Source organism: Fukomys damarensis, unplaced genomic scaffold, assembly GCF_012274545.1.
Source record: "Fukomys damarensis isolate Sample0158 unplaced genomic scaffold, DMR_v1.0_HiC HiC_scaffold_29, whole genome shotgun sequence".
Lineage (NCBI taxonomy): Eukaryota > Metazoa > Chordata > Mammalia > Rodentia > Bathyergidae > Fukomys > Fukomys damarensis.
The window spans coordinates 5,179,547-5,196,221 of record NW_022900941.1 but is presented as its reverse complement, the minus strand read 5'-3'; the positions used below and the strand labels follow the sequence as shown (position 1 = coordinate 5,196,221).

General features: G+C 37.8%; 1 protein-coding gene across 2 annotated transcripts in view; it reads left to right on the top strand.

Annotated features, from left to right (window-relative positions):
• The window catches only part of Cntnap5 (contactin associated protein family member 5), an 801,158-nt gene that overhangs the window by 409,779 nt on the left and 374,704 nt on the right, over positions 1–16,675 (top strand). For both annotated transcript variants that reach the window (XM_010637689.2, XM_010637692.2), the window contains exon 7: positions 2,008–2,151. In XM_010637689.2, coding sequence (XP_010635991.1) covers positions 2,008–2,151 — 144 coding nt within the window. The remainder of the gene's footprint in view (positions 1–2,007; positions 2,152–16,675) is intronic.

The window sequence follows — 16,675 nt, the reverse complement described above, 5'->3', positions numbered from 1 at the left end:
GGTCTCACTATGTTGTTTGAGACTGAACTGGAACTCACTGTGTAGCCCAGGCTGGTCTTGAACTCACAGAAATCCTCCTGCCTCAGCCTCCTGAGGACTGGGATTACAGGTGTGTTCTACCACGCCTGGCTACATTAGTATTTTTTAACATTCCTTGAAAAGTTTTGGGCCAGTTTTAGGTTTTGACCAGGAGAAAAAATAAGAGAAAAATGTATAGAAAATTGATTTGAAAAAAGAATAAAGTATTGTACATGTTATATGATTATTACACTTCACACATTTAAAGTAAAATGTTTATATTTCAATATAAAAGTTTATGTAGCAATCTGCTTAGAGAAAATAAACCACTACCAGTCAGATGGTTACATTTTTCATCATAAAGTGTTTTGGAATGAATTGATTCACAAATAGTGAAATTGTACAATAACATTCAAAGCAAAAAAATCATAGGGATTAATCCAATGATAAGTAGGTAAAGTAGCATAACATATAATATCTTTAATATCTTTAAGTGAGAGGTCTTTTCAAAATTAGTGAGGAAGACGACATATTTTAAAAACCAATTATTCTTTTCCAAATAAATACTGGGGACTGAACTTGGCACTTTGTACTTGTGAGGGGCACCACTGAGCTAAATCCCTGGCCCTCAAATAAATGTTTTAATGGAAATAATGACTCTTCAACCACAAGTCTAAGCAAATTTTAAGTAATATCATCTGAAATTGTTTTACAATAAAGTAAATCAAAACAGCAAAAAAATTTCTTAAAAAGTGTAAAGCAGGGGAAAATAAAAATGAGGAACAGGATTAATAACTCTAACCACTTTTTACTATTCATTAAGAAAAAAAAATTTTAATTATGTGAAACTGATGATAAAACTGAACCTCTAGAAGTTGTCCTCAGTGTATATCACTAGCTTCCCTATAAGGAGAAGCATTCCTGGGAGAGAGAGCACATCCTCCTCTAGCACTCATTCTCTGCGCCTTCCTACGTGCCCATGTCTGCTTGTTTACAGGAGTGGAGGGGGCGGGGGTGGGAGACTTAAATCCCAGTGTAGTGTAAGTATTACCTGCAGATACCTGCATACAGGTATAAAATGTAAGTCATTCTTGAAATCAGGGAAAAATGGTTGCTCTTTTAATGGGATAGATGTGCTTAAAAAAAATCTTACTTTTCTGAAACAAAAAAAAACATTCACAACAGATGAGATTTTAAAAATAATACACCCATGAAAATTAATTTGTGTTAATACTGGAATTAAGGATGATAAAGGAGACTATCACCCCATAATCATCCCAGGGACATCCAACAGTGATTTCAGTATGTTTCTTCCCAGCCTGTATTACATGCACAACTCTTTGTTGCTGACACCAAATTTCATGACCATTTATTACTCCTGCACTTTTCAGTAGATGAGACATTGATTTCTCATTGTGTCACCGATGTTCAGAAAGTATCATTGACACCATGTAAGATTCCTTAAGTTGCTTTTGTATTTGCTTTATAAAACCAAATGGGATACATACATGATCTCCTATTTTTCATCTTTATACATAACAGTTTAGCCATCACCTTACATATAAGGCTTTTGGTGTAAAATACAAGCTTCCAAACTAGGTCTTTCTGTATCCCAAAAGATGTATGCTTTTTCTGTCCCTTGGCATTTGTTTGGCCATATAGTCTAAGATGCTTGTGTAAGAGATAGATATAAAGATGTTGACTGTCATTTCCTTTATTCCTCTTTCTGTAAAATATTGTTTCATTTAGTATTAAAATGGTTCAGAAAATAAATGGAAGTGGTTTTGTAAAATAAGCTCTTAAGAAACAAGCAATTACAGTTATTTTTACTTGGTCTAATCAGTATCCATTTAAATGTGTAATCAAGTGGCATATGTAATTATTTGAGCCACTTGGCTCTTGCATACAATGGAATGTTCCCTTTCCTCTCCTACTCTTTCAGTGCTTATAACTAAGAATTTATTTTTTTTAATTTTTCCCACCATAAAGCTTAGTTTTGGAGGAATTCCAGTGCCAGGCAAGCCTGGGACCTTTTTAAAGAAAAATTTCCATGGATGTATGGAAAACCTGTACTACAACGGAGTAAACGTAATTGACCTGGCTAAAAGACGGAAGCATCAGATCTACACCGTGGTAAGTCAACTTATGCGTTGTACCGTCATGGCTCTTACCTCTCAGGGGTAAGCTTTGCTCTCGCCATCCACCCTGCATCTCTTTTTAGTGTGCTTATCATGTGCTCTCGGAGTGCCCCTCAGTCTACCAGGCCCACAGAAGAACCACAGAGCCACGGGGCTCAGAATCAGTGCGCAGCATGTTACTAGCAAAACAAAACCATCCCAGAAGCAGGATTCTGTTTTCTTGGCAGTAGGTTATTTCTAGCTGTAGGTAGGTTCTGCAACCGAAGTGGGCTCCCTGGATTTTGTTGTTATCTTTGGGAAGTGCGACAGAGCAACACGGGTGCTGTTAGATTCTCTAGCTTGGGAGTTACACATTTGCCTAGAGGTTGTTGACATTGATACAGGGCATGTAAAACAAAGAAGGCTAGATGTCCGTTGTTTTAGAAATTCCCTTTATCCCATTTATAATCTCTGCAAATTATTTTCTAAGTATTTAGTATATGTCTCCCCTAATAAACCATGGGTTTTCACAATCAGGGCTGGGTCTTATTTATTTATTTATTTTTTTAACCGCTTCATTCTCAATGTCTTACACATTGAGCTGAACAAAGGTGTTGATGTTACAATTATATTTAAGGAATTATGTCCCCTTTCAGTTCTTACAGTTTCTGATTCATAAATTTGGCATCTCTGTAGCACTGCTATTTTTTTCTACTCAATTTAACTGCTTTATAATGTTTTCTCCATCTCTGGTAATTTCGCTTGCAAAGAACTCTGTTAATAGTGTAGCCCTGAATGTCTCTTTACAATTACTGCTTGTAAGGCCTAGCTTTTTTTCATCCATTTTCTTTTATGTGTTTCTTAAATTATTTTTAGTATTTCATTTTGATGTATCTAATACTTATCTTTGTGTATAGATTTTATTAGTGGTTTATTAGGTATCATGAAATAACTACTCACAACTTACTGGTTTTATCATTTGAGTAAAATATTTAAATCTTAATCTCTTTCAGCTGGGTGTGGTGGTGCACTAGTTTCAAGCTAGCATGGGCTCCATAGTGAGTTCAAGGACAGCTCTAACTACATAGTGAGACCTTGTCTCAAAAAAACCACAGCAACAACAACAACCAAAACAACAACAAACAGTAAACAACCTACTCTTTTAAAATCCATGTACTTTATTTTTATACGATTGTCATAATTATTATTTCCCCTCTCTATATTTAGAATTATTGCAGATACTTTTATTTTTGTTTCAACTCTCAAGCACAATTTGGAAAGCTCAAGAGGAGATTTTATTGTATTTAGTTATATTTTGTGCAATAAGCAAAAAAAAAAAAAAACAAAAACCTGTGGTTTTACTCCTTCCTAATTTTCCTAGATTTTTTCTCTTGTCATTTCCTGAATAATTTTCTCTCATCATTCTTTTTAGGATACACATTAAGATGAAAAAGAATTCTCTTATTTATTCTTGAAACATATTTTCTCTAAATATAAGTGTGTGTATTCACAGTTCTGGTTTTTACAGCACTTGAAAATGTTGAGCCATGAGCCTTTGCCCTCAGTGGCAAATCTATTCTCTCATCCAATTGCTTTTCTGCTATAGGTAATGTCTCACTTTTCTCTTGACAATTTCAAGTTCGCCTCTTTGTCACAGCACGGATTTCTTTCAGTTTAACCTGTTAAGTTTTTGTTCAGTTTCTTGAAAGTGAGGGTTTTCGCCTTCCGCAGAATCTGTGAAGTGTTCTCCCATCACTTGTTTGAATACTTTTACACCTCTATCTCTTTCTCATCTTTTTCCCAAATTCCATCAACACGAATAGTGAATCTTTTGTTATTATCTTTGAAATTATATTTTCTCCACTGTTTCAGTTAGATTTATCTTACTACCTATTTGCCATCACTTTTCTTTATTCCTCTCATGGTGTTATTGTACCCATCTATTAATTTTTGTCTGATGTTGTATTTTATAGGTCCAAACCTTTCATTCCTGTCTCCGTTCTATCTTCTCTTTCCTTGCTAGGAAATTCTCCTTGTTACTGATGCTTTCTGACTTCTTAATTGGGTCTTGAAACATTTCTGTTAGCCTAGATATTTCTATATATTTGTTAGATAATTGTTGGCATTTGTTCATTGTCTTGTTTTGCATTCAATTTGAGGTCATTTTGTGACTTGGTATAACAACAACAACAACAACAAAAAAATAAAATTAAAAAGAAGACCTGAACATCTTGGGAACTATGTTATGAAGAATCTTATGTAAACCTTCCATTTACCTGTGTGCTCTGGCGCTGTCCAAGTACAAGATCAAGAGGCCATAATAACTCCGGAGTGGGACAGAAATCTCCATTGCTTACCCAGCATTCACTAATACCAGTGAGGAAAAGCTACATGTCACTTACTCTCAGTTATGCCAAAGTCCCAGCTTCCACTAGGTTTCTAGCTACGTCTCCAGCTAGAAAAGCCCCGTGTGACTCTGGGGACATTGGAGTGCCCTGGGGTTTAGCTCTTGGTATCACAGGCCTGCGGGGGCAGTCCCAGTGCTCCATTGAACCCTCGTCACTGCTCAGTGTGGTAGAAGTGCAGGATGCCCATGTGCTCCCCACTCGTGCCGCCGGGAGAAGTGTGGGATTCTCCGATACTCAGTCATTTTCAGGATTCATAACATTACTCTTCCAGATCCCAGACATTTCCAGATTAGTCTTCTCTGATAGCACCCTGGGCATGGAGGCATTTCGTGGCAGAATAGCTGGATGGGGGAGAGGCCACAGTTCTTACCGTCGCCTTCGGGTAAGGTAGAATAATCATTTTCTGAAAATATTCTGGCTCATGTGCTGCATTTTCTTCTTTGCACTTTGCTTAGAGATTATCAGGCACCCTTTAAATTAAAACATTATCAGTGTTTTTGTTTTTTTTTTTAATAATCTGTATTTGTTGAGCTCTCTAGGTTTTTAGCCATTTGGCATCACAACTAGAACGTGTGAAGGAAAGCAGGAAAATGCAGGAATCTTTCCACTGTGTTGTTTCTTGAATCCTTAGGCTCTCTGCCTTCTATCCACCCTTCAAAGCCCTTTTAGGTGTTTCTTGTATATAATTTCCAGCATGGTTAGGCAGATTGGTATTTAAATGAAACTGTGACTTATATTTTTCTTGATAAGTAAAACTTTTAATGAACATTTGACTTTTTGGGGTCCCATATTAATATATCTTAAACTATGTATTTTATATACGTTTTGTGGTATATAATGTTTATATTTGTGGGAAGCTTGTACATGTACATACCCCATCTCAATTCTTTTTTTTCCCTTTCCTTTCTTATCATTCCCTGCCTCCTCCAAATCTGAATTCCTTTCCCACTTTAAAAAATCTCTGTTTCTCTTACATGTTTTTGAAAATTACTACTGAATGGCAATGAGATAGGTATGAGAAAGTTTAGCTTGAGAAAAGTGCTGAACCGTGGTGGTAAATGCCTATAATCTCAGGACTCCGGGAGGCTGAGACAGGAAGAGCCCAAGTTTCAGTCCTACATGGAGTGACTTAGTGAGATCCTGTCTCAAGATTTAAAAATATCAAGGGCTGAGGAAGGCCCTATGTTAAATCCTTAGTGCCATAAAAAAGAAAGGTAGCATACCTGGAATTCAGGTTGTCAACATTTAAAGAAATTTGTATTCAATATATGACTACTTTAGTTTTGAAGAGTCAGGATGGTACTGAGAAGGCCTTTCTCCCTGACTGATTCCAGGAGGCTCAATGACAGTACTTTGCCCATCCCTGGCTCATATGCAAGGAGCTTGACAATTCTACTTACCCACAGCTTAGGGTTTCCATCTCCTGTTTAACCTATGTCCTCCCTTGTTAATGAGGGATTTCTTAAGTCTAGGCAAGGTGGTTTGAGGTGTAGAAAAATACACTTGCTCCTGTCCTTTCCGTAATATTAGTTCCAGGAAATGTTAAGTAATGTATCAGTTCCTTGAGTTCATCAAGCTAAGAGAGGGACACTAGCCTTGTGATCCAATAGTACCAGAAGCTTAGTTTAGTTAAATTGTGGACATCAAAGAGCAGTACCATGTACCACTGTGCAAAGAGCTTACAGAGAGAGCTGAAACACAATAAACTTGGGAAAACATCACTCGTTTTTGTTGTTCATAAATCGATGCCTAAAAGTGTGGTAGCTTGTGCCTTACACATACGTGACTATGACCCCTTGGCAACATTCATAAAAGAACTCTTCATACCTATTAGGGCAGAAAATATCTTCAATGGTAAGATATACTAAACACAATCCCCGAATATGCAGGACAGAAAAAAGAGAAAATAAGAATTGCAAGGAAAGAAACCATGAATTATTTACTGTTGTCAGCCTCCATCTTCTTTTTTTAGAGAATCATTAATCAACACTTTCACAAATTTTGAGTGATTTTTTAAGCTACTGTAGCACTTTTGAAGTCATGTAAAACTTTGTTTGTGTCCTTTATTCCTTGGGGTTTGATTGTCAGCCTCATTAATAGGAAGCACAGAAAAGCCATTTATCATTGATGCATTTGGAGGAGAAAATCCCCAGAAAACTGTTTTACAGAGCAACAAGAGAATTTGAATTTGCCCCTTCATAATACAAAAGAAAAAATACATTTGTTCAATTTTTCCATGACCTTAGGTGAAAATGCATATTATGCTCACACATAATTGTGTACCAGGTCTGTACCTTTGGAATTCTTTCTGAAAATGAATGGATTGCATTGTTAAATGCTCAAGTACAAATCCTTTCTTTCCTGTCTTCCTGCTTAAGATTTTCCCCAGAGACACTGCATCCACTACAACATCAGCTTTGCCCCAAGTCATTAAGGTTAGGGCTCTTGGGGGAAAAAAAATGGTATTTTCAACCTTTTCCACTGTTCACAGACCCTTTTGCAGTGATAGAATCCTGAGTGATTCAGAGTTTATCAGGACATTCAAGTAGTCAAGAAATCTGCCAGGAACCATATGGAAATATTCATCAATTACAAGACGGGATTCAAGGCTCAAGGAAGCTCAGCTTCTGCCCATGTAGCACAAGCCTCTCCAGTCATGGCTTTCAGGCAGCACCCACTTTGCAATCTGTCATCTTTTTCTTGTGGGACCTGCCCACTCCCTGGAGCCTTCACAGCTGTTCCAGGGGGATAATTCAATTTATTCTTCATAGCTCAATTTGACTATAGGACAATTCTCCACATCCCCAAGTTCAACATAACTAACACCTTAAGGTAGACATAAAGAATCCCTTGCTATCTTCTTCAAATCTTCCATCCTATGACAACACAATGCCACATTATAAAAAAAAATCAGAGAGTAAATGGCCCACTGAAGTGTATGGATAGCATCTGTAGTGTGGATTATTATTTACATAATATAAGAAATATATTGTCCTGATAGTTTCATGAACATGATTAATTTCATAATTCACATCCTATAAGAAACGATGCTTTCTTTGGAGCTTTCCTATATGAATATTGCATCTTCTCTCCAGGAGTCACAGAGAATTATATGACTATGGGAGAACTGGCTGAAGACTTCCTTTGTAGGGCTTAAAATGGGTTTCTTTTTCAATTAAAAGAATGAGCATGGTAGAGTAGCTTGTTTTCATTTACTTTGTCATCAATAGTCAGGGAGAAGAAAGCAAATAGCTAATAGCAACACTATAGTTACAAAATTTGCTTTGGAGCTAATTGACCGAGTCAGTTCACTTGTGTACCTCTGTCTCCAAATAATTGAAATCGGGGATTGGATAGGCAATAATCAACACAAAGCATGTGTAATGACGGTAAGCAACCTGGGACTAAAATTGCAACATAATCACAGAGTAACTTTCCACCTGCTCTACAGGGAAACCTAATGGTCTTCTCATTTGAGTGTTCCTGGCAGCAGTGGGTATTACATCATGGTAGAAAGTTTGAGTGCTTTGTTTCTCTAATCCTCACTATGCATTTCATGCAGCTATGGAACCTTGGGAAAGTTACCAAACATTTATACGCTCAAATGTAAGATAGGGACAGTCACGGCACCTACTTCAAAGCACTATTAGGAAGACTGAATCTCCTTGTCACACCTTTAACACAACCCATGGTCCACAGTAAGCACCTAATACAATGGAGCTATAATTAAGTAAAACATCTACTGTACCTTTCAGCTGAAGTTGGCGCTATTGACTTGTCATTTTACATAGATAATTAGAGTCGCATACAGTTTTCACATAATAAAAATAGATTGTATCTAGTATTCTTTCCTGAATCCAACTTGTAGTTTACTTCTAAACTACATAAATCACAAAGTGGATCTGGACTACATATATTACAATCTTATCCATCTCATTCATTTGAGGAAATTAAATGACATCTCCAAGCTAGACTTGATCAAATGATTGGACTCCTTTAAAATAAGGTATTTTAAAAGGGATGTTGCCCAGTGAATTCAAGTCTAACAGGCATACAAGTAACAACAGTGAGGGTTTGTTATATTTATCTTTTTTTTTTAATCTCTACTGCTGTGCAACTCATTGGAATGTGATTATTTCTTTCTGGTAACTCTACAGCCAATACAATGCTCTCACTAACAGATAAATGTGGATATGCAGGTGAGAGCCCACACACATTCACACACACACACACACACACACACACACACACACACACACACCTAGTGACAACAACCTGTCTTACCTTCCCGTGACCCAGAAGCTCATGGGAATTGCTCAGAGAATACTTCCTTCTGTCTAGTGAAGCCTATAATCTCTTCAGCTTGTCCCCAGGATCATGTTTCATCTCTGTGAGTGCACTCTGTGATAAGTGACACTTTCCCTTGATGGAAGGTGTCATTGGAAAAAGCAGCTGCAGATCATGTTTTTGCGCCCTTCCTCCTGCCTCCCACTGCCATTTGACCAGTCTCACATTCATTTGGCTGCATCTGTGCTCTGTGCTCCTCATACCCTGGAAACATGATTTCTGAATTATTAGCTTCTTGAGCAGTCACTTCCTTCCTTTCTTTGGGAAAATTGAGATGAAATACTTAAAGGTTATAAGAAGACTAATGTAATGTATAGTTTTTTTTTTTTTTTAAACCTAATGGTGGGATGGTTATACAATTAATTTATTTGGGCAGCTGTAACAAGACACCATAAACCAGGTGGCTTATAAACAGCAACAATTTGTTTGTCACACTTTTGGAGGCTGAGAAATGGGAAATCAGAGCAACAAGGTGGTAGGGTCCTAGGAGGGTCCTCTTCCAGGATTAGAACACAGACTTAATAGAACCCCATGCAGTGGAAAGGTGTTCCATCTTCTTTGAGCCTATGCTTTAAGGGCACCAAACCACGGTGTTAGGATCTGGTCATACCTAAAAGGCCCCACCTCTTAATGCCATCCTATTAGGGATGCAGTTCAACATAGGAATTTGAGGGGTTCTCAAATATTTAGACCTCAATGGTTACTCTGTCTAAAAATTGTTCCATATAAAATTGTTAGAATTTTATTTTCTAAGATGATCGGTTGAATTCACTCATCTGAATAAATCATTATTCAAGTTATTAAAGAAAACTTTAGAATTTTTCAAATATTTCTGCGTTAACGAAATGTAAAATAGACAGAATAAAGCACCAGTCGGTCAGAAAGCACTAAATTCATTTATGTTATTTCAATTTTCACATTTTAAATATACACATTATAGAGGATACATTATATTGCATTTACAATTTTATACCTTGATTTTAAGGATAATGTTTTCATTAAAATATTTTCAATGTCTTAAATTTTTATTAAAAGTTTTTAGCTATTTAAAAATATTACTTAAAATCAACTATTATTAAACAGTCTACTGTATTAAAATTTGGATTATTTGGATTTTTATTGCCCAAAAATGAAGATTACAGTTACTATACAAAAGGATTTTCTGAGATTTGGATTATAGATTAACGGATTTTTAAATTCAACCCCTGTGTGTGAAGTCTCTACCAAGTTCCAGGCTCATCAGCTTTTTAGAAGGGGCTGAGTGCACTTTCACAGGACACTTCTATCCATTACACTCTTCAAATAACCTTAAAAGAGTGGAAGTAATGAAAGTTGAAATCAGCTCAGGCACTTTCCCTCTGCGCAAAATTTCCAGTAAATAAACTGAGCGGTTTTGTTTTGCTCCTTTCACACAGTAACGAAAGTCTGACTCGTTTCTCTGAAGCAGGACAGCTTCCAGGAGCCCAGGCGTAGACACAGTGCCGGAGATCAGAGTTCTGATGTCGGAGGGCGGGGATGCCTGGCCAGCCAGGGTCATCCCCGCCACGTGTGTGTGAGGTAGGCAGAGGGCACACAGTGCATCCACACTTCATATGAAAAGACACCTTATGGTCAGGGCCACAGAGGCAGGGACGTACTGCCAGTGGCTGCGTCATTCAGTCTTCTGGAAAGCACTACACCATAAGCTCACATTCATTTTTATTATACAACTATTTTTTTCCCTTTGACGTTCACATCAAAATGAAGGAAAACAGACCCACACACACATCCTCTGTTAATGGTGAAGGAGGCATTTCAGAAACGAACACTGTGTCCTTTTCTAATTTCCATGGAAATTTCTCCTGGATACTTCTTGCCAAGTAAGGAACTCGGGGCAGAATCACCACCTTTGGCTCGAGAAAAACGTGCAGCAAAGAGTGTGGCGTCTGATGCCCCTTATCCCTTACTTCTGGGCATCTCCCTTCTGGGCCTCTGTCTGAGGGCAATGGCTGAGAATCCTGCACAGGGATTCTGCGTCTCCAGAAACTCAGGCCTCTGCCTCCACTATCTCATATTCCGCCGGAGTAAGTAGAGACCTCTGTGCGGGAACTTCGCAAAACTGTGAGAATCAGCTCTTCCCTTAGGTACAAGTCTGTTTCCCAGTTTCTCACCCTTCCTTTCTAGCCAGGCCTAGCCTCAAAGTCCCTCCATGCATCTCCTTCTCTCAAGCCTCTGCCTCCCACGCCTGCTGAGCTGAATTTTCTTCATCTTCACCTTCTCTTTGACTGAGGCCTGGACTAGGCATTCTTCTCCAAACTCATAGGTAGGTTGAAATAGGGAGCTGGCTGCCAGCAGGATGTGTAGTGTGTGCTGTGACGACTGCAGAACCCCATGAGTCTGTGGTGTAGAGTCCAGGAGAATGGAAGACGGACAGGCAAGTCCAGATTTGGAGGAGCCACTCAAGGAGTTTGGGCCTTGAGCAAATAAGGTAACGTTCGAAAATTTAACAAGTGAAACTAGCAGCACAGGATGCTAGTGTGAACCTGTTAAATATCTACCTTGTCTTATCAACCAACTGCGATGTCAGTGAAGTCCCAGAGCACCGCGCTGAGAATGGTAGGGCCATGTTTACTGGGTAGAAGAGGGTGTGATGGCCCCAAGATAGAATCTGCTGTGGGTCACGCCCCGAAGTCAAATGGACATGCTGTCAGCTGACCTGACCCAGTGAATTTCATACCCACCGTCTTCTCAGAGGCCCTTTCCTTTCTGGGAACCTACTATAAGTATAGAGTAACACCAATTAGCACCTGAGCATTTCCTGTATCCACAGCCAAGGGTCCCTGCTTCTAAAGCACGCAAAACCTTAAACTAAACTTCACCGGGTTGAGATTTCAAAACTGATCTTTTTGTCTGGGGCTCCCCATACACTGCCTTCCTGCTGTCTTGGCCATCATTCTGAAAACCTCCTCTTTTTTCCCTCCTCACCGCGCTTGTCTTTACGATTTGCCGCACGTCGCACTAGGTGCGTTCCCAGCTTGTTTCCCTTCTCCCCAGCGCTCTGGGATTTCAGGCACCTGCTTCCTTACATGCGCCCTGCCTCTGCCTGTGGAGCCCCTGCCACTGCTTCTGACTGCCGCGCCCCCAGCTCTGTACAGCTCTCGCCAAATCAACACGGGTAACAGGTGCTCAGGAGCAGAAATCACAAGCGTTCCCAGAAAGACTGCAAAGAAGTTTCCGGACTTGGCTTGAGATTCAAAGAGGCAGTTCTTAGGCGATTCCAAGGAGAGAGGAACGCGGTTCAACAAAGGGGCGATATATGCGAAAGCTCTCACTGTGGCATAAAACATGCATTTCATTTCTTTGCAACGGTTATTCCCCTCACCCTAACTATTTTGTGGTTTCATATTATTCATAGTGTTGAATATTTGACAGGTGTCGGAAGGCATGGCTCACTGAGGAAGTGTATGGTCTCCGAAGGCCGTAAGATTAAATCCCTGCATCACCTCCTACTTCCTACAGAACCTGAACAATTTGCTCCCTGCTTCTCGTATTCAGATTCATTATTAGGAGAGCTAATAAGGCCTACTTTAGTTAGGAATAGGTAGCCCTTGGATATCACAGGTATGGCATTACCAATAGCTAATAATATTATCATTGCAGTATTAGTTGTCCTATCTTGTTCAACATTCTCGTTGAATATTTCCCAGGACGATCATAGTGCTGTAACTGTTTTCTATTTTCTTCTATAAATTGCCTCATAGGGGTGTAATGATAAAGACTTAGATGGGAAGGTAATGATAACTAGAGGATCCTGTACCTCTTTAACAAATATAATAATAGGGGCTAAGCTTAGTGGTTCCACCACTTGCCTTGCAATTGCAAGATCCTGAGTTCGATCCCCAGTACCAAAAAATATATATGTAACAGATAGTAACTTTGATCACATTGTATTTTGCATAACATTTTTGAGGTATCATTGATGCTGCCTTGTTGATGGTCTGTCTGTAAACCTAGGATCACATATCCAGGATAAATTTTAGGTAAGGAGAAATTTAGAAATTAAATTAAACTTCTTCTGTGTCTTCATAGACTCCTCATCATATTCTCTACATGTTTCTGGTTGGAGACAAAACACTGAATTTATTCGACGTAGAAGAACAGCGTTGGCTGTGCCATTCACCAATAAAATGGAAAAAACAAAACAAAACAGAAAAAAAGGACTCCAAAGGTTCAGAAATAGCTAGTACAGAAGTCCAGTGTCTCCTGTAGGTTATAGGAAACTGGACAATGAAGGAGTAAGCAAGCACTAGCACACTTTTGTCCACCTCCAGACAGAGACGGAGATCTTCTCGAGGGGTGTGGTCGCCATGGGAACGTGCAGCTTCTAGGTACAAAAATATCTCACAAGAGTACAGACATGTCTAGTTGCCTTGGAGAGGCTGATTCCAGTAGGATTAGTGAAGCCGAAACTTAACCTAACAGAGACCCGGGTCTGCTTTCCAACAATAGTGATAAAAGCACAGGAACTTGCAAGTGTCCTCCAGGCACTTCTACCCTGCGGTGTCACTGTAGTTCACCCTACTGAAGAGGCATTATACTTGACCAGCTGACAAAAGACAAATGTTTACAAAGTCCAACTCCATCATCAAAAGCAGGGCAAGGAAGGGTGACTTTGGAGGTCAAACTCAGAAAGCAGTAACTTTAAACTAAACCAGCACAACCACTAATCTCTTGTCTTCTTTTAAGAACAGAAGACAAACACTAGAGGCCCTGGACCTCTGAAAGAGGATCTAAGGAAGACAAAGAGTTACTTTTTTGCATTATTTCTTATGTTGCCTGAACAGACTTTTACAGTACTAGCATGTCTCACAAATATATGAAGTGCAAAGCCTCAAGTACAGGTATCAGCTTCTAAGATTAGTAAAACATTCATTTGAATAACTTTGTCATTATAAATTACTCAAAAGATAACAGTAAAATGACAACCACTACCATTTATTTGTCTAAATCCTTCCTCATACTAATAAGAATTTTTTATATGCAAGTAGTTTAGGACACTGCAGATATAATTGTATTCGAAGTATGGGTGGACAATTTTATTCTCTATATGAAGATTTCTGTCACACTTCTTACAAAAACTACCTTCTCATTTTCATCTAAAGATTTTCTTGTGCTGCTTACCATCATATTTTGAAGTCATGCCATTTTCTAGCCAATTCTGCCTCCATTTTCACTAATATTCTCTTCATTCGCTCCTTTGTCCACTTGGAACTCTGCTCATGGGGATGCTCTGTCTCACCAGTGGTGACTAGTCAGTACCTCAGTAACTAATACCAAAGTCCCAAGTTCCTCTTGCTTCAGCCACAGAATCAGGCCTTTTAAAAGACATTCACATCTGAGTCCATTTCATCAATATGATCTAGTAGCTAAACAAATACTTTACCCTTGAAATAATGACAATTTAAAAATGAAAAACAATAGATTGACTGCCTTTCAATAAAGTAACTCTGAAAGAAAGAACAAGGATACATTTACATATCTGAGTTTCCAGAAGCCACACTTGATGTGGCCAACAGAAATCTCATGCTCATAGAGTTTAAAGGAAGGGGATGCTTTGTAACCCACCATTTACTTCAGTTACATGTACATACGGTAAGCACTTATAGGCATGATACATTTCCACAGAACACGGCAGCAACCACACTGAACACCAGACCCTTACCAGAACTTTCAAAGGGTGACTGGAAGGTTGGGAACCCTAAGAAGGTGGCTCTAGTTTTCTAGACAGGCTTGCCTATGCCTTGTTCTATGAATATGAACACATATAATCATCTAACAACCTGCAGCAATAGCAAATATTTTTCCATATGCTTCCTGTATACTAGAGAGCAAGTGAATTTTATCAGACTTTTAATTCAGTGTGATGGTGGAAAAAATCATCAAGACAGTATAGGCAGTTTTTAAAGTAATATTGATTTCTATCATTCACACAAAATAGTGTATACAGATTCTAGGAAATTAGAAAAACAAAGAAAAATCACCTAAATTCTTATCAAAGGCAACCATTTATGTCATGCAGATGTTGATCTATCTTCTTTTTTAAAGGCTTATTTTTAATCCATTTTTTGGTATCAGTATGCTCAATAATGAAAATGTTATTGAATATTTAGGATGTACTAGATATTCTACCAAGTGAATTTCATATTTACCCTTTATTTTGCATTTGAGAAACATGAGACTCAAAAATATTAAAGTAACTTGCTCAATATACATGATTATTAATAACAAAACATAATCTCCATCCCTAATGCAAAATTTGTGCTCATCTACCCTGATATGCCTAATGAAGATTTTATATCCTGCTCCACAGCTGTTTTGCTTATCCTACCTGTAATACAAATAAATTATGAAATGCTGATTAATAGATGTAGAATAAGCAAACGTGGTTTTCATAAGAGGAGAATACAGTTTGTTGAAGTTTATGCAAGGAGAAAGGGAGTGAGCGTACTACCAATAGGAGCAGCATAATTAAATATTTCTTTAAATCTGAATTATGATAATCACACTAAGACAAACATGGAGGTTCTGCTTGGCTCTGAGAAGCAATAGCTTTTGATTTAACACTGGAGCATCTCCTGAAGAGGAATGTCCTAAGTCTCTGAATGTCATTAAGAGATCATAGGCACAGTCTACTCTGTACATTCAACTTGAGTTTGGAAAATATCTATATATTAAAAAAATCCCCAATTTCAAAATTGAACTTATAGAAGAAGAGAATAAAATACTTCAATCTCAAAGAAAGAGAGAACTTTAATATACTTGAACATCACCAGTAGAACCTCTACCTCCTTCGACCATTACTTATACAATGACTTGTTTTTGCCTGGTTGAGTGGAAGTGACACAGGACTGAAGATTGTAGCACAGAAGATAAACATTTCTGAAATTATTTGGGGGTAGCAATATTTGAAAAATAGGAGTCATTGGGTTTCCAAACAAGCTGCTTCTGTCCTTAATCATATAAAATGTTATTGTTTCTTTCTCTCAATAGTCTATACAGATTCCTTAATAGAATTTACTAATTCCAAATATACTTGTAATGAAAGCTTTCAAACAAATTCATATTTGCAAATGTTTTTAATTAAAACTCTCTTATAAAATTATACTTCATTTAATTATGTTGGAAATGTGAAAAAGTTCAACTATATAAATGAAAATTCTATACTTCCACCACCCAGAAAGAAAACTACTAAGCACATTCATTTGTTCTCTGCATACGTATTTATATGCACATATTTTACCTAATACATATATACACATTTACACTCTGTTCATTTAATTTTACAGTATGCTATAAGCAATTTTCTTGTTTACCTTAAATATGACCAGTGGTGGCAAAATAGTATGTCATATATACATACCATGATTTGCTTAACTATTTGTCTAATTTTAATTTGTTTTACTCTGTGTGTAGTGTATGAATCCTGGTCCAATTTCAAATTTTTTTCCCCGAGAATAGACTTCTAGAAATTAAAGTGACATGACAAAACAATTATTAATATTTTTTTAATTTCTTGATTCATATTTTGAAATAGCTCTATATGATAGTCAATAATAGAAATTAAAGAGCGCTCAACATAGTTACTTTTGCCTTCCAATTTGAAATTAAGTCTTTAGCTTAATCGTGGACCCATTATTCATTCTCTCCCACTAGAGTCCTCACCCTCTACCTGCCAAATCTTTCTACAGGTTTTGTCTTGAAGGAAAAGTCACACCATAAACCTAGATGAGAAAATTTGTCTTCCAT